Source organism: Dermacentor variabilis, unplaced genomic scaffold, assembly GCF_050947875.1.
Source record: "Dermacentor variabilis isolate Ectoservices unplaced genomic scaffold, ASM5094787v1 scaffold_13, whole genome shotgun sequence".
NCBI classification, from domain to species: domain Eukaryota; kingdom Metazoa; phylum Arthropoda; class Arachnida; order Ixodida; family Ixodidae; genus Dermacentor; species Dermacentor variabilis.
In genome coordinates, this window is record NW_027460291.1 from 22,555,517 (window position 1) to 22,576,826 (window position 21,310).

Genomic DNA, 21,310 nt, shown 5'->3' on the forward strand with positions numbered 1-21,310 from the left:
ATTTATATTCACTAACGCTCTGAAAAGGACTATTACCATTTTGTAAGAAAAAAAACGGAAGGCGTGGTTTTATGAGTGAAAGTCATAACGGCGGTTTTACAGATGTTAATTGTCATTTAAGGTAGCGCACCAGGAGCAAAATTTAGAAAGGGATTTTTGAAGCTTTAAATGGTTTTAAAGGCAGGAAATTGTATGACATAATACGCAATAATCAATGTACAGATGTAAATTTGAGGTTATGTGACGAGGCAAATCATATATATATTAAGATAAAAAAAGGAACGGACCCAACACGGAACCTTGTGTCACTTCCGAAGGTATGTACCTCTGCTACCCTGGAATTAGCTCGATTAAATGACACAAGTTCAGTTCGATGGGAAAGAAAATTACATCGAGCTGAGAAGGCGGGGGACTATTAAAGATGGCGTGAAGTTTATACATTTATTTTGTATGAATCCCATTATCGAATGCCTTTTAAGAGTCAATGAATATTGCGTCAATTTGATTGCCCGCTTTGAGGTTAACACAAATGTGATGCGTAATTTCACTTAAGTATGTCAATGTGCTGAATCCACGTCAAAAGAAATGCTAGACATCAGTTAGTAATTTATGTGACCCAAGGTATTCCATAAAGTGATTGTAAATAATGTGCTCTAACAGTTTACACCAATCAGAGCTCAAAGAAATTGGTCTTTAATAAGATAACGTACACTCTTAAGCAAAATTACACCCGTTTGCCACACAAAGATAATCGTCATCTGTTTTTTCCGCATTTCCTTTCTTTAACTCGCAGAGCCCCGTACTTCCCAGTAACGAATGGCAGGCGTGTTATCAGCATGACATAGCATTCCCGACAGGAAAGTAGCGGGCACGGCATTTTCAAGAAAGGAAACGCAAGCAAGGCAGATGACGATTATTCTTGTGGGAAAAATATATACCCCAAAGGCTGCAACCGTTTTAAGAGTGAAGAGTGTAGTAGTGACGGCGAAGCACACATACTCTTAGGCAAAGTTACACCTTTCGGAGTGTATATCTGCCACACAACAATAATCGTCATCTGCCTTGCTTGCGTATCCTTTCTCTAACGCTGCGAGCCCGGTACTTCCCAGTCACGAACGGCATGCGGGTTATCAGTGTGACGCAGTATCCTTGACAGGAAAGTAGCGAGCGCCGAGTTTTGTAGAAAGGAAACGCAAGCAAGGCAGATGACGATTATTCTTGTGGGACAAATATATACCCCAAAGGGTGCAACCGCTTTCAGAGTGAAGAGTGTATACAGTAATGACGGCGAAGCACACACACTCTTAGGCAAAGTTACGCCCTTTGGAATGTATCTGCCACACAACAATAATCGTCATCCGTCTTGCTTGCGTATCCTTACTTTAACGCTGCGAGCCCGGTACTTCCCAGTCACGAACGGCATGCGGGTTATCAGTGTGACGCAGCATTCTTGACAGGAAAGTAGCGGGCACGGCATTTTCAAGAAAGGAAACGCAAGCAAGGCAGATGACGATTACCCTAGCGGGACAAATATACACCCCAATGGATGCAACCGTTTTCAGAGTGAAGAGTGTAGTAGTGACGGCGAAGCGCACACACTCTTAGGTAAATTTACACCCTTTGAAGTGTATATCTGCCACGCAACGATAATCGTCATCTGCCTTGCTTGCGTATCCTTTCTTTAACGCTGCGAGCCCGGTACTTCACAGTCACGAACGGCATGCGGGTTATCAGTGCGACGCAGCATTCTTGACAGGAAAGTAGCGAGCGCTGAGTTTTGTAGTAAGGAAACGCAAGCAAGGCAGATGACGATTACCCTTGTGGGACAAATATACACCCCAAAGGGTGCAACCGTTTAAGAGTGAAGAGTGTAGTAGTGACGGCGAAGCACACACACTCTTAGGCCAAGTTACACCCTTTGGAGTGTATATCTGCCACACAACAATAATCGTCATCTGTCTTGCTTGCGTATCCTTTCTTTAACGCTGCGAGCCCGGTACTTCCCAGTCACGAACGGCATGCGCGTTATCAGTGTGACGCAGCATTCTCGACAGGAAAGTAGCGAGCGCCGAGTTTTGTAGTAAGGAAACGCAAGCAAGGCAGATGACGATTATTCTTGTGGGACAAATATACACCCCAAAGGGTCCAACCGTTTTAAGAGCGAAGAGTGTAGTAGTGATGGCGAAGCACACACACTCTTAGGCAAAGTTACACCCTTTGAAGTGTATATCTGCCACGCAACGATAATCGTCATCTGCCTTGCTTGCGTATCCTTTCTTTAACGCTGCGAGCCCGGTACTTCCCAGTCACGAACGGCATGCGGGTTATCAGTGCGACGCAGCATTCTTGACAGGAAAGTAGCGAGCGCTGAGTTTTGTAGTAAAGAAACGCAAGCAAGGCAGATGACGATTACCATTGCGCGACAAATATACACCCCAAAGGGTGCAACCGTTTTAAGAGTGAAGAGTGTAGTAGTGACGGCGAAGCACACACACTCTTAGGCGAAGTTACACCCTTTGGAGTGTATATCTGCCACACAACAATAATCGTCATATGCCTTGCTTGCGTATCCTTTCTTTAACGCTGCGAGCCCGGTACTTCCCAGTCACGAACGGCATGCGCGTTATCAGTGTGACGCAGCATTCTCGACAGGAAAGTAGCGAGCGCCGAGTTTTGTAGTAAGGAAACGCAAGCAAGGCAGATGACGATTATTCTTGTGGGACAAATATACACCCCAAAGGGTGCAACCGTTTTAAGAGTGAAGAGTGTAGTAGTGACGGTGAAGCACACACACTCTTAGGCAAAGTTACACCCTTTGGAGTGTATATCTGCCACACAACAATAATCGTCATATGCCTTGCTTGCGTATCCTTTCTTTAACGCTGCGAGCCCGGTACTTTCCAGTCACGAACAGCATGCGCGTTATCAGTGTTACGCGGCATTCTCGACAGGAAAGCAGCGAGCGCCGAGTTTTGTAGAAAGGAAACGCAAGCAAGGCAGATGACGATTATTGTTGTGGGACAAATATACACCCCAAAGGGTGCAACCGTTTTAAGAGTGAAGAGTGTAGTAGTGACGGCGTAGAACACACACTCTTAGGCAAAGTTACACCCTTTGAAGTGTATATCTGCCACGCAACGATAATCGTCATCTGCCTTGCTTGCGTATCCTTTCTTGAAAACGCCGCTCCTGCTACTTTCCTGTCGGGAATGCTACGTCATGCTGATAATGCGCATGTCATTCGTTATAGGGAAGTACCGGGCTCGCCGCGTCAAAGAAAGGAAATGCGGACAAGACAGATGACGATTATCGTCATGTGGCAAAAGGGTGTAATTTTGCTTAAGAGTGCAGCAGCAATACTGTGAACGACGAAGCTAATGTTTTATTGGGCGAACCTGTGCCCACAAAAAACAGGTTACACTTAAAGCACAACGATAGCGGCGAACACAGTCGGCGATTGTCGAAATCTGATCTGCCGGTCAAGTGTGTAGGCTTCTTTTTTAACGTCCGTAATGTTTACGGACACTAAGAAATAGCGTTGTCGAACATCGTGGCACCAATGGCTCCCGCTTCAGCGTGAATTATCGTGATGGCTACACTCTCACTCGCGTTGATCACCAGTAACTAATCTAATGAGCTATCGCTTTCTCTAAACTCACGTGAACGGTTAGTTATGAGAGCATAGCGCGTCCATTTTCTGAGATCGTTCCGCGATTTTGGCGCCCATACGCCTAACAAGACACGTACACATAGCAACAGTAGGATGGTTGCTAATGGAGCGTCTTGTCTTGGATGCGTTTGGCACGAGGCACCAGACGGCGCCGTTTTACAACATTTTCTTTAGGTTTGTGTTTCCGTAAGATTAACTAAAAGAATTGAAAGGACATGCACCGTAGCGTCCCGCAAAGGTGCGTACGTTTCACGTACGTAAGGCGACAAACGCTATTCTAAAACTGCCTATTAGTGTGCGCGACAGAACGAGACTGTCTTTTCTACGAGAAGTCAGAGGCCCCAGGGTGGTGGCTCTTCATTTTGGGCATAATCGTGCTATAAATCCTGCGCTTGCAAAATACCTGTACACTTACATAGTGTCCTTACCACGTCCTTAAAACTGTCCTTACAACTGGTTGAGAACCAAGGAACGTTTGAGAGAGAGAGATAAAACTTTGTTATGTCCTTGATGGGGTTCAGGGGTGGCGGGGGTCGGGAGACTAACCCCCAATCCCCCCTTCCTCAGACGGCGGCCAGTCCTTGCTTTCTGGCGGCGTCTTCGGCCATCCGGACGGCCCAGAGCTGCTCCTCTGGGTCCAAGCTGAGCAGCAATGTCTCCCACTGCTCGGCCGTAGTTATGCGTGTGTTAGTGTGGGAGGTGTTGGTGGGTGAGGCTTTGGGGCATTGCCAGATAATATGATCGAGGTCAGCGCGGGCCTCGCACGCTTTGCAGAGTGGAGAGTATGCATCGGGGTACATGCGGTTGTAAAGCACGGGGTTCGGAAAGGTGCGTGTCTGAAGGAGTCGCCAAGTGGTAGATTGAGACTTATTCAGTGTTTTGTGTGCTGGGGGGTAGCGTAACCGCTCCCTGCGGTAGTGAAGGAGAATTTCTCTCAACGTGACCATTCGGTCCCGCGCGTGACCGCGATGCAGAACAGAGGGCTGGTCGGGATCGGAAGACGCAGGAGAAGGATGATGCGCCCGGTGTGCGAGAGCTCGGGCGGCATCGTGGGCGGCTTCGTTTCCAGCCAGACCCGAGTGACCAGGGGCCCAGATGATCTGCACGCGGCGTTGCCTTGAGGGAGGAGTGCCAGAGAGAATCTTCTGTGCTTGGGGTGCTATCAGTCCTCTTGTGAAGTTACGAATGGCCGTTTTTGAATCGCTTATGATGCAGTGTGCATTGGTAGCCGCGTAAGCCAAAGCGATGGCCGTTTCTTCTCCTACTTCGGGTTGCGTGGTGAATATTGATGCGGCCGCGGCGAGGCGGTACTGCGAACCCGCTACTGCGACGACCGCCATGGCATTTTGGTTGGGGTATTCTGCTGCGTCGACGTAGGTTACGTCAGCGGCTTGGTCGTAGCGCTTTTGTAGTCGTTTAGCTCTTTCTGCACGTCGCTCCGGATTGTGTTCAGGGTGCATATTGCGAGGTACGGGTGGGATAACTAGTTGAGCACGAATATTTGGAGGGATGGGTACTTTTGGTCCGAATTGGGTGGTGTAGGTTATGCCTAGGGTGCCTAGAATGTGCCTGCCCGTGGTGGAATTGGCGAGTCGTTCGTATTGGCTAATACGCTGCGCTTCAATAAGCTCGTCTATGGTGTTATGGATGCCGAGGGCGTCCAGTTTCTCGTTAGAAGTGGTGATGGGAAGATGTAGGGCTTGTTTATAGGCCCTCTTGATCATGGTGTTGAGTTTGAGCTTGTCAGATGCATTGAGGCTAAGGTACGGGGCGACATAGGTGATCCTGCTCAGGGCGTAGGCGGTTACCAGGCGTATAAGGTTGCTTTCTTTCATCCCGTGATGTCGATTTCCGATGCGTGCAATGAGGCGAGTGGTTTGGTGTACATGATTATCTAATTGCTTGAGTATCTCCGTGTTTCTTCCGTTATGTTGGATGCGTAAGCCAAGGATACGAATGCTAGGTACAGTAGGTATGCGTTGCTGGTGCACGTGGAGTTCTATCTCGGGCGGGTGAGGGTCTGGGCGTCGACCTCCCCAAGTAGGCTTGTACAGAAGGAGCTCCGATTTCTGTGGGGAGCACGCCAGGCCGCGCGGTTCTACGTATGCAACGACCTCGTTGATGGCTTGCTGCAGCGTGTTTTGGATGTCCCCGTCGCTGCCCCCGGTGACCCACAGGGTGATATCGTCTGCGTAGAGGCTATGCTTGAGGTTGGGGATGCTAGCTAATGCAGGCGGTAGTCCGAGCAAGGCCACGTTGAACAGAAAAGGGGATAGAACCGATCCTTGCGGCGTGCCTTTGCTGCCGAAGTGAATAATTGGCGACTGCAACCCTCCGATGGTAATGGTGGCCGTGCGACCTGTAAGAAAATTCTTCACGTAGTTATATGCTCGATGACCAACCTGAAGTTGTGCTAGTTGGTTCAGTATGGCCTCATGCGTGACTTTATCGAATGCCTTAGTTGGGTCTAGTCCCAAGATGGCTTTGGTGTCCAGCCTGGAGCTTTTGTCGCCATCGATAATTTGGTGCTTGAGCTGAATCATGATATCTTGAGGAGAAAGTTTCGAGCGGAAGCCAATCATGGTATTGGGGAAGAGGTCGTTGTCGTTCATATGTCTGTGTAAGCGTGTGAGGATGACGTGTTCGAGGACCTTTCCGACACATGAAGTGAGGGAGATAGGGCGGAGGTTTTCGAGTAGGAGGCGCTTCCCGGGTTTGGGAATCATAATAATTTTGGCTTCTTTCCATTGTGAGGGGAGGTTTCCAGTTTCCCAGTATGCGTTGAAATAAGCTGTGAGGGCTACTATAGAATCCTCATCTAGGTTGCGAAGCATTTTATTAGTAATGCCATCAGGTCCCGGGGCCGAGTTAGGGCGGAGTGCGAGGATGGCTTCCCGCACTTCTGCTGCTTGTATGGGCGCGTCCAGGTGGTCGTTAGCGGTGCCTGTGTATGCTGGAGCGGCTGTAGTAGGTTGAGGTCCTATGTATCGGTCTATCAGCTCTTGAAGAACTTGTGCGTCCGTGCCCGGATGGGTGTGAATAATTTTTTGCAAGTTGTGCTGTTGTGTGTTCTTGCTGTTGGCCGGATCGAGGAGGTAACGGAGGATATTCCACGTTTTGGGCAGGTTTGGTTGCCGCTCCATGCTGTCGCATGTGCTGTGCCAATTTTGACGAGTAAGTTGTCGTGCGTAGTCTTCGATCTGAAGGGTGAGAGTACTAATACGTTTCCTGAGCGTTCGGTTGAGCTTGTTGTGTTTGTATCTGCGTTGCAGACTGGCGAGGGCTTCCCACATATGCAGTAACTTGCTATCTGCCTCCTGCAGATTAGCTTCCTCAGGCACCAATTTAGTGGCTTCGCTCGCGTCTTGCAGCAAGGATGCGACCCAATCTTCGAAAGGGGGTAGGGTACCCGAGAAAGAGGTCAGGGCTCTGGCCTGCCGGAAAGCGTCCCAGTTCGTTATGCGGAGTTGACGGCCCTTAGGCTTTCGCGGGCCCGCTGGAACTTTTGTTTGGATTAAATAGTGATCGCTGCCCAAGTTGTCTTGTATGTTGATCCAGTCTGCTTGTGGAATTCGTTTTGCGAATGTTAAGTCCGGAGTAGTGTCTCTGCTAACGCTGTTTCCCATACGGGTGGGACAAGTTGGATCCGTGACAAGAGTAAGACCTAGATTCTGTCCGTCAAGCCATAGTTGTCTTCCCTTTCGGCGGTCCATTGGGTATCCCCATGCCACCGCAGGGGCGTTTAGGTCCCCTACGATGAGCAGGGGGGCTCCCCTAGCTACTTGATCTGCTTTGGTGAAAAGTCGTAGAAACCTATGTTGTTGTTTGGGGCTGCTGTACACATTGAGGATGAAGAGACTCTGCTGCTTGCGCCTTGCAGACGGGATGATCTCCAGGAAAATGTGGGCTGCTGTATCAATGCCTGTGTGATGCTGTATAACCGGAATGTTTCGCTTAACTAGTGTGGTTACTTGGGGCCTGCGGTTGTCATCGCAAACTGCGGTGTATGCCGCGTATCCCGACAGCTTAGCCGCTACTCCGGTCTCTTGTAATGCGATAACATCGGGGGAAGTATGTGGTGCGAGAGAGGTAATATATTGCTCTAAGTGTGCTCGTTTTCGCCGGAAGCCCCGGCAGTTCCACTGCCAAATGCAGTAGGTAGCACGTTCTGGATTACTCGCAGCCATCTTTGTCGGGACGCGAGTACGGCTTCTTTAGGGGACCTGCTCTGGGACGGAGTAGGGTGTTTTCCAATTCTGTCAAACGGGTGTTGTGATTTTGAGCCAGAGTCGCGACCATGTCTTGAAACACTTTGCGCGTGTCGTCCATGTTTTCCTGTCGCTGTTGTTCTCTTGCCGCAAAGGCTTGCTCAATTCTGGGCAGTAGTAGCGTTTCTAGTTTCGCAGTAAGGAGGTTGTCCATTGCGCGTTCGAGAGCATTTGCAATGGAGGCGTCGAGCAACGTGGCAAGCTTACAGTCTATTGCTTCGTTCAGGTTGCGTTCTATCCGCTGTTGCAGCTCAGTGAGGGCCTCACAGTTGACATTTCCTTCTGAAGTGTATGCTGGTGGTGCCGCTGTTGAGATTGGTTCGAGAGCTTTGCGCTTGTGCGGGGTTGGTTGTTGGGTGGTGTGCGGGCAATCTATTGCAGGGACAGGAAGGATGTCTGCATTTGATGGTAAGTGTTTGGGTTGTGTGTCTGCAAGTTGTGATTTGAGCTTAGCGTTTTCTGTCTTGAGGTCTTGTATCTCAGCACGTAAGGATCGGAGCTCATGCATGAAGCTGTGCATGGTACCGTCGCTAACTGTGTTCACTGGGGTTGCTATAGGTTGTGAGGTGTGACCTGTGTGGGAGACAATGCTGGCCCAGCTTACCTTGGGGGGTGTGTCTTGCACTTTAACTGTTGTCGTTCGAAGGCTTGCGTTTCCTTGCTGCTGCGGTGGTGTTGAATCCGGTCCGCTCCGGGAGTGACTGCGTCCTTGTGACTGACTGCGACCTCGGGAGCGGCTGCGTCCACGAGACCGACTGCGTCCGCGTGAGTTGCTGCGTTCGGGAGCCTGCGGTTGTGGTGTCGGCTTCGGTGTTGGCAGAGCTGAGTCTCCATTTGCTGAAGTCGATGACCCCGTCTCCTGGTCCGCTCCTTGCTGTCCCAGTCGTAGGCGTTGCCATCGTCGTTGGAGTAGGAGGTGTGGTGTCTGGAAGCGGCGATGGCAGGACTTATCGCCAGTCGGGTGGCCTTTGCCGCAGAGCGCGCAGCAAGGGTGACAGGGGTGATCATCCGGTGGATTTACTGTGTCACAGCTCTTGCATTTCTTCTGGGTTGGAGTGGGGCATACATCGGCCCTGTGGCCGACGGTCCCGCAGATGTCGCAGACCTCGATGCGCTTCTTATGTAGATAGCATTTGTATTCTGTTCCGCGGTAGTAGACATGGTACGGTACTTGCTTTCCGTCGAATACGATGAGCACTGAATTAGTACTGCCCATTCGTCGGGCCTGCAGGATCGTAGGGTTCTTCTTGTAAACGAGACTGTTGGTAATGTCTTCGTCTGTGTCATATGCAGGGATGTTATGTATGACTCCTTTGGCTGTGTCCTCCGGCGGTGTGACGTATGCTGTGGCTGCGTAGCGGACTGCTCCGATGGGGAGGCTGCGGATGCGGCAGTATTTTTCGGCGTTAGACATGATTGGCGTGCTAACTACAATGACGTTATTATCCGTGCATGAGCGGTAAATGTCGTCCTCTGCTTCTTTGGTTGTAATGCCCGTGATCTGTAGTATTGAGTCGCGTATCTGGGCGTCTCCTAGTTTGGACACGTTGAAACCGTCTCTTGGGCGTATGACGATCTTGATATCGTTCTTCGGAAGTCGTGGTTGCCGTGGTGCGCGTGGGCGTAGTGCGGACTGCTGGGTACTCTTGGTGCGTGCGCTTGCTGTTGCACGGAGGGAGCCATGTATGGGTAGGGATGATGCCTGCGTAGTCTGTCGTTGCTTACGGTGGCTGACAAGCCACCCTGCCTCAACGGTAACTTCTTCGGGGGCTATTTCCGTGCCCTCAACCTCTACTACCTCCATAATGAGGGCAGGGGCTGCGCTTACTTGATCTCACGGGGATGCGAGTCGTTGGGCGAAGTCCTCGGGAGCCGGGACTGCGGCAGCGACGCCGCGCACCTTCGTAGCTGCGGCGCACCTGTTTCTCGGCCAGACGGAGCAGCTGAAGATCTTGTTAGGGTTAGCAATCTTGTGGTCGTAGAAACCCTTGTCCTGGGTCCCTGGCGTCGGGACTGGTCTTGATCGGTAGCGGATCACTTCCGGAAGCTGGTTCCGACGTTAGTTTGGGTCCAGCGGTGATTGTTTGGCCACAAGAGTTTGAAATATACGGAGCCCATACGAGGCGCATGCACTCCGTCAGCGTCGTCGTCGTCGGATCCCAAGGAACGTTTGAGCAGCGACGCAGTCTGTGAGCAGTGAAAGTTATGTGCGCTGCGATAACTGCATCAACTGTATTATAGCAGTCGGAATCCGAGGTGGGCAAATGCCATCATTTTCGGTTCTCCTAGCTCCGTCACCTTCACGGCCTAAGCTACGTCCTCACCCTCACGTTAAAAACTTTGCCCGCCCTCGCCCATAACATTCTACACTCTCTCCCTCACCCTCGCGTTATAAAGGCCACCATGCATCTCTTACCGTCGGTTTGCTACAATGTCAAATAAACGGTTAACTGGTCCCATGAGCATTTTTACAAATACCTTCCATGCCATTCCAATTGTTGAAGCGCGCCACATTGCTTCGATTACAGGGGCACTGACTAAACCTAAATCTCAAGTTGTCTTCAGTGCTCGCGAAGTGACAAACCCAGCTGCCAACTTTTTTTTCTGTTGTTGCTAGCAGAAAGGGCGCTTTTTAATGTGGGAGTCAAACGGGGAAACAATGCACCACCCGATATTTCCGCAATCCCTAGGGTGAGCTGCTTATTTCAAATTTTTTCTGCATGCATGCGTAATCCACGAAGTGCTGGTGACACCCTTAGAAAGCTGCGTTTCATCGACAGGTGCACTGGAGAATAAACATCGTGCACTATACCAATGTGCAGATTGTACAGAGATTCTGAGCAGTATAACGGGGACAACAGCCAAACACTCCTGAAACCATGGTGCGTCTCAACACCCTGCTCGGCGTGCACAAAGAATATGCTAACTACGTGGTTTTATGAGCCATTTCACCAACAGGCATTTATGGTTGATGTCAGTTAGCTGTAGGCTCCCCACGAAGATCCGAGATCGAGAGGCTGCCTGCCGGTGCGCTTCAAAACTGGAGACCTCAAACTCATCACGCATATGGTCTAAATGATTTCTCTGCACTTGGCCAGTATGGATCGGTTATGCCTCACATCGTTGCCTTCCGTCACCAAGTGAGGCTGAGCACGGCTGGTCGTCGCAGCATCAGGGGCGGCGCTACCATTGATAGAAATAATACTGTCACACCTGTGTAGCCTAAATCTGTGACCCAATTTCAACGACTCAATTACCGCCATGGAACCGTTAACTGCAATGGCCCTTAAAATTTCCCAAGCGCGGTTTCTGTGTACTTCTTACTACGGCTTAGCTTTTGTGCAGCCCCAGCAGTTTCCATTCGCCAGTGCGCAACATTTCTGCAGCCGGCGAACTTCCTTTCGGCTGCTCCGTAAGGCACGTTTTGTTCCCCAAATGCTGTAGGTTGTTTCGCCACCTATTATGCATGGATGGTACTGCGAACGCGGAAACAAGCCCAGTTTGAATATTTGAATGCATTTGCTGCAAACACCAACAAAGGCAATGCTGTGGGTGACCAGGAAGAAAGCTGTTTAGGACAGCTTGAGGAGACCTGGCCACCACAACAATGAGCAGCGTGCGGACAATCGGCGAAGAGTGCAGTTACTATACAACAAACAATGCCAGCAATATGACCATATATAAGCACTATATTACTTGAACAAGCGCGAAGGGACATCAACAAAAAAACGACCACGACAGGACGAGCGCTGACTCTCAAGTTTATTCGAAAAGCATCAGCCATTTATAAGCTGTCGCAAGCACAAGAACCATCAAGATCGGTATACTTCCGCACAGGGTCACTACAAGTGGAGACGTTTATCCAGAAATATCAACTCTGACTTTGATAGGCTAAGTGACGCCACGCTAACGGACTCACTTTCTGCTTTTACGCTGCGGCATGCCTCTGAAATGTAAAAGAAAAAGAAAATATGGGGCTTTACGTGCCTGGGTTTCATTAACGTGCACCTAAATCTAGGTACGCAGGTGTTTTCGAATTTCGCCCCCATCGATATGCGGCTGCCGCGGCCGGGGTTCGATCCCACAACCTGGTGCTTATCAGCCCAAGCCTCTACAGTCTCATTTTTTTTCTTTTGTTTTTTTCCATCTTTCAGGAACTTGGTGCTATTGAACAGTGAAGTGCATGCGCATTTATTACAATGAGCGGCTAGATGGCTACTGTACCTGTCTTTAACACTGTTTTTTGTGTTGTCTTGCTCTGTTACTGAAACATTGCCCAGTTTGTCCACTGTATGCCTTTTCACAACCTAAAGGTATTTCGTGCACTACATCTGATCTGCACGCAGTAAATGGGGTTTCGTGATTGGTAGAAGATTGCAGGCGCTTTAGATGTTCATTGCGCAGTTTTGAAAGCTTGCAGTGCGCGCAATAGCCACGATTCTTTCTAGTTGAATGTGGGACGCAATCGGCGCCGTCACCGCGGCCTCGTGACTGAACTGTGTTAATTGATTCGAGCTGTTCAAATATAAATTCCTAGGAGCCAGGTTCGTGTCCCTGAAACACCAACTGCCGCCGTGCTCCCCGGCGTGTCCCGGTTGCGCGCAGACTTTTTAGAGCGCAGCTGCGAACACACGGCGACTAAAAAAAATGCATAGCAAGGTTTGCCTTATCCTGATCAGCCTCATTGAAATACAGCCACCAATTAGAGGTCACAGCAGCAGACAGGAAAATGCGAACAACCTTCTAAATCACAGCGCCGCGCTTTGTGAGAAATATGCCCCCCCCCCCCCCCCCCCCGCCCCAAGAAGGAGCAGTTTTTGTCCCTCACCGGGAGCATCGCTGCCAGTACGCACGTGGCTCGATAGGTGCTGTGAACGGTGCTTGAGATCTTCTGTCAACGATGGTTAGGAGAGCGTGGGTTGTCCTCCTCTGGCTGCCATGGCTGTCCCATCCATCGAGTGGCGCGGTCATCAGCGTGTGCGGTTAGTTGCATTCGTTGCTTCAGCGCAGAGACTGCCTCTATGCGTGGTTATTTCGGTTTAACCAAGGATATAGTATGTGCAATAATGCATCTGTTTGCGTTGTGATGCAGTTTTGTATCCCAACGCAAACTGAGCCGGCAAGTTAACGCGTATTGGAGGCTGCATGAGCTTCTTAGGTACAATATCTCGAAGCACTAGCATTGCACATATTAAAATGAGCACAGAAGAACAGCGCACGGGCAGTCTGCCTTTCGTTTAAGAGTGATTGGTGGTGACTGTGCCGAAGCTGTTATATAAGAGCAGGCGTAATTGTGGCGAGAAAACGATTATACCATGGATAAGATCACAAGCGCAGCTGAATCTGGCTGCGCTTGAGATCTTTTGGTCGACTATCACAATGACCATCTTTAATGAATACTTGCTAATAAGCGGTGCTTTCTATGTATTGTAATTCTAATACGTTATCAAAGTTTAAAAGCAGCATGTGGCTCCGCAATACCCCAATAGAGCCCGTAGAAACCCTTACAAAATGCTTATATCCGTTGCACTTTTTTGTTGCCCAAAATCCTTCTCTCAAATTATGTTTGCGTTACTAAGGAAAGTGGGTTATTAAAGAATCCCAAATAAATATGTGGCCTTTACACGAGTAAATAAGGTATTAATTATGCGGGCACAAAAGTAAGCGTCGGGCATTTTCGAAATTTTTATAAAAACTCTAGATTTATCCGTAGTGTTAGCTATTCGTGTCAGTTCAGTGTTCAACTAATCCGATAAAATGTTTTGGCATGCACCATTTATGGTGTATTTTCAAAAATGATCCTAAAGTTGCCAAAATTGCATCTGTGTCCCTTTTTCAGCTCAAAGATGCGCATTTAGGTGGTCCACCAAATTTATTAAAAGTTGAATCCTTCATAGTAGGCACCCACCAATTTGTTTCGGGAAGCTTAATCGGGGTAGGCATCATCACCATAATCATCATCAGCCTATTTTATGACCACTGCAGGACGAAGGCCTCTTCTCACGATCTCCACTTACCCCTCTCCTGCGCCAACCGATTCCACCTAGCGCCCGCGAATTTCCTAATTTCATCGCTCCACCTTGTCTTCTGCCGTCCTCGACTGCGTTTCCCTTCTCTTGGTACCCATTCTGTAACCCTATTGATCCAACGGTTATCTAGCCGGCCATTATATCAGCTTTCCAGCTCCATTTCTTTCTCTTGATGTCAATTAGAATATCGTCCATACCCGTTTGCTCTCTGATCGAAACCGCTCTCTTTCTGTCTCTTAACGTTATGTCTAGCTATCTTCGTTACATCAATCTTTTCGCGGTCCTTAAGTTGTTCTGAAGCTTCTTTTTGAGTCTGAAAGTCTGTGCCCCATACGTCAGCGCTGGTAAAATGCACTGATTGTTCACCTTCCTTTTCAAGGATAATGGTAAGCTTCAAGTCAGGACTGAGATAAATTTCCGCCTCGTGATCACGGTTCCCTGTGAATAATTGACCTAGGTAAACGTACTTCATCAAAGACTTTAGAGGCTGACTGGCGATCTTGAACTCTTGTTCCCTTGCCCGGCTATCCATCATTATCTTTTTCTTCTGCATATTAACCTTCAACCCCACTCTTACACTCTCTCTGTTAAGGTCCTCAATCATATGTTGTAACTCGTCTGCAATGTAGCTGAATAGAACAATGCCATCGGCAAACCGAAGGTTGCTGAGATAATTTTGGTTTTAAGCGAGAAAGCGCTTTTAAAATTTTGTCCCTACTCCATGCGACGCCATTGATCATCAGTCGCTGCAATACAGGCCTCAGGGTAGCAGAAAACGTTACGCACTGGCCATGTGTTTTCTTAGGAAAGCGTTGCTGAAGAGCTTGAGACTGATGCGTTACCGTTTATTGAGCCACATCAAATTACTCTGTCGATAGATAGGAATTCAGCGCTGCAAAAGTGACGAAAGTAGTGCAATAGTCGTGACTGATGCACCTCTTTGGAAGCGAGGCGCTAGTGTGATTTCTTGCTTTTCTATAACGTGTTTCTACTGCGCATAAGACCACGATTTATTTCACTTGTTGTTTCAGCCATTTAAAGATCTAGTACGCAGTCGTGATGTAGTCGCTCGAAGGCATTTGAGGGCTTGCTCTAGCTCTAAACGCTTGGCAGTCGCGAACGCCTTAGCATGCACTTTTATTCTGCAAGTTGCATTTTGCAAACATACTGCAGTCGTGTTCGTTGCAACACAGGTTTTCAAAATTGTTACTATGGTTTAAAGCGATACTTTCTTTGCCTCTTCGACTTTCGTACTACTGCTGCTGCTGCTGTGGCTGCTGCTGTCAAGCACACCGCGTCGGGGGGTGATTCCGAGCGGGTGCGAGTCAGAGATGAAAAGCGACGGGAGAAACTCGTTTTCACTCCACCACGTAGCACAATGCCCTCTGGAGCTCCCTGGCCGTCCCCACATTAGCCTCTTGACCGCTGTAATTATCCGTCACTCCCTCAGAAGCATTGCAGAAAATGCAGCGCTTCCCTTTCTACTAATGTGTGAGTCCAGAGGGGACGTAGATAGAACTGTAGGAAGGAGGGAGGATAAGAGGCAGTTCCCATACAAGAGAAGGGGGGAAGTGACGTGAGAAGGCAAGGAAACCCCACTACTATACGACGGCGGTTGCGGGGAAACTGGATAAGCTTAAGTTGAAGGTAGGGCACAATCGTTGCAGCTATTTCTGAAAAATAAACGCCATGGACATATGTCAAACGGACAAACTACGCAGGGCGTGCAGAAGCAGAGCCGCATTAATTAAAATGAATTAAATTAAAACGCAGGGTCCAGGCGATACTAGGGAAGCGGTCGACCATCAGATCAACACTTCTGGGCCCGCCACTGTAGCTTTGCGGCTATGGCATTGCTAGAGGTCGTGGACTTGATTCCAATCTCGGCAGCCGCATTTCGACGGGGGCAAAATAGAAAACGCACCTGCAGTTAGATTTTGGGACACGTTAAACGGCATCACGGTTTTAAAGTTAATCCGGAGTCCGCCACTACGGCGTGCCTCATAATCCGCTTGTGGTTTTGGTACGTACAGCCCCATAATCCAATTCAAATTTAATACTTTTGCCACAATGCGATGCGCCATGTGAGGCAATGACTATGCTCAACCCTCTCAGAGGTTATGAAATATGGCGCACAACAATGCCTCATGGAAACACCTCTCCCTGCGTGTTCTGTGTTCTACGCAAACAGTAGTGGTGCACGCAAGGTAACGTTTAGCATCAACTCACCGCTCTCGTGTTAGAGTAAACGTTAAATAAATTAAGCTTTAGCCGTCAACATCACCAATAATTATCGTCAATCAAAGCATCCAGCACGGAAAACTTCGCTTACGTCAATTCCCACAGCGCGTGGGATCTGCATAATTTTTATGATTGTTATTATTATTGAGACGAAACTCAATTAGAAGGGTATATTCTAAATTTTTCAGTTCCAGGAAACGGTTGTTTGAAAATCATAAGAATTTCAGCTTGTAACGGTGACAGCTGCTACTGTCAAGTGTCCTCGGCAGCCTCGAGTGGTGAGCGATAATTTGACAGAGATGTCATCGCTGCTTACATCGACCATTATATGGACGGTTCGTCAATCCAGTGAAAACAGTGTGCAGTATCCTGATAATTGAAGTATTAATTTTCTGTACAATATTTAACAATGATCTCTCCTTTCTTCTTAATAACTTTTCGCTCCTGCAACAACTTTGCTTGTTGCTTGTTTATAAAGCATGCACTTTCGATTCCTGACTCACATACTCGGCGACAGGGAAGTTGGAGGTGGCTAAATGGTGGCACATTATTCCCTGCTGCTTCTGCTGCAACAGCCTTCTAAAACATACGGGCTCAGGGCACAATAATTCCCCTTACGCCGAGGCGTGTGTTGCAGTGTAGATGCACTGCTGGGAAAGGGCATCGCATACAGTAGGGACCAAATTAAAAGGGTTGTCTGGTAACACTTTTCCCGACTATGACTCAACACAAAATTCCTAAAAAGTACTAATGTTGTTAGTTCACTTATTCTTACAAAGCTTTTTCCGCAGACCCCAGATACGTACACATTACCTAAAGAATGGATGATCGGGAAAGTGATTCCCCTACATAAGTCAGGTTACGAAAATGCACCAAATAACTAATGTCCCATTTTCTTGACTAGTACGTGTTGTAAGCTACCTGAAAATGTAATTTTTTCTAACCTTGTTAAATTCCTCGAGTATAATTTATTTTTCATCCCAGCTCAACACGGCTTTCGCAAAACTTTATGTGAAAAACAACTGGCTTCATTCACTCACGAGCTACGGCAAATTTCGGATCGTTCTTCTTTTGCCGACTGTATTTTCTTAGATTTCTCTAAAGCGTTTGACAAGGTATACCACAGACTTCTCTTGTACAAGTTAAATGAACTAAATCTAGATCCTATCCATCTCACGTTGATTAAGCTATTTCTAACAAACCGCACTCAGTTTGTTACAGTTGATGGTTTTAATTCCTCATTCAACGATGTACAATCTCGGGTACGCCAAGGTTCGGTTTGGGCCCTCTTCGTTTTTTCATTCATATAAGCGACCCTCCTGCTACGCTGTCTTCTAACATACACTTGCTCGCACTGATGACTGTTATTTTTCGCAAAATAACCAATGAAACCGACGTTTACAGATTGCAACTCAACCTTGACGCAATATTAACTGGTGTAACTGGTGGTTAATTTAAGTAATATTAACAAATGTACAGTACTATATGTATCCATGTTTTTCGCCAACATGCTACTTACACCTTAAACAGGCTTCCTTTAGAAACAGTTAGTACTTAGGTGTCCATGCAACTTAAAACAAGTCATAGTCAATTCACACCGAATACGTTATCAACAACGCTAACCGCATGTTAGGCTACTTGCGCCGTAACTTAGCTAGCTCACCTTCTAACCTAAAATACCTACTCAATAAAACTCTATAAAAGCTACTTCTGTATGGGATCCTGGCCAAGATAACCTGAAAACGGCTTTAGAACTTGTCCAAAATATCTCAGTTCAATTCATAATTTCTAATTATAATAGAACTTCGAGCATTTCTTCAGTGAAAAATCATCTTAGTCTTCCCTTGCGGTCTGCTCGACGTAGAAATGCACGCCTAGCACTCTTTCATAGGATTTATCATCATCCTACACTGCACACGCAATTTTTTAGAAGACCCCGCTATGTATCACGGCGTCTTTATGACTGCCATAAATTTGGGACCTATCTATGCAGCACAAAGCATCTTTCAGCCTTTTCTCCCTCGCACATGTATAGATTGGAACCACCTTCCCGCTGATATCGTAAATACTACTGATAACACCCTGTTTCGGGAAACCTTAGCTCACATTGTATAACCAGGAACTTCTTTTTTTATGACACAGCAGCTAACATTGTATAGAAAGAAACCTCTTGTATTCTAGCATTGTGTTTTGTTCATATTAATCACTGCGTTTTGTTTACTTTCTATGTTACATATTTTCTTTTCTACCACTCCCCTCTGTAATGCCTCTGGCCCTGAGGGTATGCAAAATAAAAATAAATAAATCAGTAAACAGTAATTAAAACAATGAATTAAATTAATAAATACTCAGATTAATCTTTTGGAAACAAATTGTTGAAGATGTCTGCGCTAGACGCATGAAGAAGACGAAGAATTGGGCTAGGGAAGAAGTGAGAACGAAGAAGTTTGCATAAAATGGCGGACGACACCCGTCTCACTGAGATTATGTCATTTTTGCTGCCGTTCTCATTAGGAACTCTACATTTTGGCGCAGCCGACAGATTTCGAAGACCAGCCATGCGGGTGACGTTTTTCGTCGACCAGGCATCATCATCATCATCATCATCATCATCATCATCATCATCATCATCATCACCCGATACCAAGTGTACGGTGAGCCAGCGACGCACCTTCCTCTCGAAGTTAGTTCTACTGCGCTGATCAACGTGGTGGTGCAACAAGCTGCAATCAGCCGCCAAGCCCTCGTGCAAACAGGATCGGTGACAGTGAATCTATCTACAGCTGCAGACACTGAGCGAACTCGTTCTGGAACCCATACGACATGGCACCCTCAAAGAGGAAACGCCTGCCGGGGAGGTAAAGTTAAATTAAAGCAATCGACAGACGTTATGACAAACCCTGAATATTCAAGCGTCCCGTTCGAAGCAATTCATTTGGATGTCGTGGAGCTCAAAATGATGGGGGAAGGAGTCAAGCGAACGCAAGCTTTCTTGATCTCTATGGATGAGTGCACAAGGACGATTGCGGCTAAAGCTCGCAAAGAAGACGCAAACAGCGTAATAGATCTCCTCAAGGCTGAATGTTTTAAACACACAAAGACGCTCGAGTGCGACAACGGGCCGGCTTTCCGGGGTGCCAAATTATCAAAGTGGGCATACGAGCACGGCATAATGATCAAGTATTCTTCTTCATACCACCCGTAAGCAAACGGCCTAGTGGAACGTGCCATACGAGAGATCAAACAGTATCTGAAGATGTATCCAGACTTTGCCGGTGGCTGGAAGTGCTGTCTCGAGGCCGCTGTGAAACATCAGAACAGATCGTACACCGCTGGTTTAGGGTGCAGCCTTCATTTTGTAACTTCGGGTATAGCGCCCACACTTCCTGCACATCGTGAGCTAGGCCTCCTAGATAACCTCGAACACGCGCAAGTAAGAAAAACTGTCAAAGAACAGGAGGTCTACAAGCGCCAAATGAAGCGAAACTTTGACAAAAGGCACAGTAGCGAGATACCGGGCATACAACCTGGAGACTATGTCCTTGTAAGGAAAGGAGCTGTGCGTTCAAATTCTAAATTTTGCGGACCATTTGAAGCGATTAAGACTGCATGCCAGCATGGAATATTGAAGAATGTCTGGTACGCCGGAGCCTCGGATCAAGCGGAGTGCGCCTCTATTGGAAACATATCCAAGTGTTACCCAAGGAGGTGTAATTAAAAGAAGTCCGCAAGAGTGAAGTGGTCTGCGCTGGACGCATGAAAGAAGACGAAGAAATGGGCTAGGGGAGAAGTGAGAACGAAGAAGTTGTAATAAAATGGCGGACGACACCGGTCTCACTGAGATTGTCATTTATGCTGCCTTTCTAGTTACGAACGCTAGAATTGTTAGGTGATTTTGTATGAAATACGGAACGTTTCGTATGTTTAGGTGAACCACTTCAGTGCGGAATTGTCAGCTGAAAACGTTAAACAAATTGAATGTTTTGCAAATTTGGGATAATTTCGCTTCAATATTTCGGCGTTGTTGCACGCCAAAAGCATTCTAGCCAATTATATGGACCCAAGATTGCCAGAAAAAGTCAACAAAACAACCACGACTAAATCTAAAGTTTGCATTAAAATTTGATAAATTACCAAATTTTCCTTTTTGCCGACATTTAGATACATCAAAATAGTTCTAAAATCGTCGTTCTGAACCGCACGTAAGCAGGCGACCGTGAAGACGACTAGGCACACTAGACTTACTTAACAAGCTTGAGCAGCAGCACTCAAACGAGAAGGCAAGTGGGACGGGTCTCCGCGCTGACACGAAGCCCACGAGCCAGGTACGCGCGGGGACGCATCCAGATGCTTACTGGCGCTTCTAGACGCCACGCGCACCCCGAAGAAGCCTTTGCAAGACCCATTCGCTAACGGATCAGCAATGCTATGCCACCCAGTAGTTGCATCAAACGCGCCTGTCAACTAGAGGTGGTGCGATCAGTTAGAGACATGGTTGGAGACACTTTGCGGGACCCGCTCCCGGACACTCGTAGCAAGCGGTCGCATTCCCCTTCGCTCCGCCGACCACGGCACTCGCTACAGCCCTCGTTGTGAGAGTTTTTTTTTTACCCCTAACCCGTGCTACTTGTTAACCTCCTCCCACGACAGCGCTCTTGAGCGTAACCTTTTCTCCCAGGGGAGAAGGTATGCACCTGTAGCCCGCCGTTTCCGCCCTTGGTTGGAACCTGACATGGATGACACCCAGGACACAGTGCCCGGGTTTCGTCTCGGCACGCCACAGCCTCGCTCGCGAGCACTGGACTTGCTGCTTTTGGAGGCTCGCCGTATGCTAGGGTCGGAAGGGATGCCAGAGCGCCTGTCACCGACACGTAGGAACGCCGGCCGCAAGAACGCCAACCGCCACGCACGTGGCAACCACCATCGGCGAGAGGCCGCCAACACCACTGCCGCCGCAGCATCTCTCGCCGAGATTGAAAGCGACAGCAATGCCTTAGCGCCTACGTCTCCGAGTAGCAGCACGATCTCAGCTCTGTCAGAGCTAACCAGCTCTTACAGCACGGAGTCGTCGCCATCGCTCAGCGCCTCGTGTAGCGGGTCAC

The 21,310-nt window shown here is 48.1% G+C and overlaps 2 protein-coding genes across 3 annotated transcripts in view; one reads left to right on the forward strand and one right to left on the reverse strand.

Moving 5' to 3' along the window:
* Positions 1-7,229: 7,229 nt before the first annotated feature.
* On the reverse strand, positions 7,230-9,742 carry LOC142566698 (uncharacterized). The gene has a single exon (XM_075677531.1). It carries the CDS (start codon positions 9,740-9,742, stop codon positions 7,844-7,846), a length of 1,899 nt encoding a protein of 632 aa, XP_075533646.1. The 3' UTR covers positions 7,230-7,843.
* Positions 9,743-12,745: 3,003 nt separating this feature from the next.
* Positions 12,746-21,310, forward strand: part of LOC142566739 (uncharacterized) — a 206,675-nt gene continuing 198,110 nt past the window's right edge. For both annotated transcript variants that reach the window (XM_075677607.1, XM_075677608.1), the window contains exon 1: positions 12,746-12,920. In XM_075677607.1, coding sequence (XP_075533722.1) covers positions 12,839-12,920 — 82 coding nt within the window. In that variant the 5' untranslated portion in view covers positions 12,746-12,838. The remainder of the gene's footprint in view (positions 12,921-21,310) is intronic.

Excerpts from the sequence above, each read along its gene's own strand:
- LOC142566698 (XM_075677531.1), bottom strand. The coding sequence starts at position 9,742 with ATGGAGGTAGTAGAGGTTGAGGGCACGGAAATAGCCCCCGAAGAAGTT.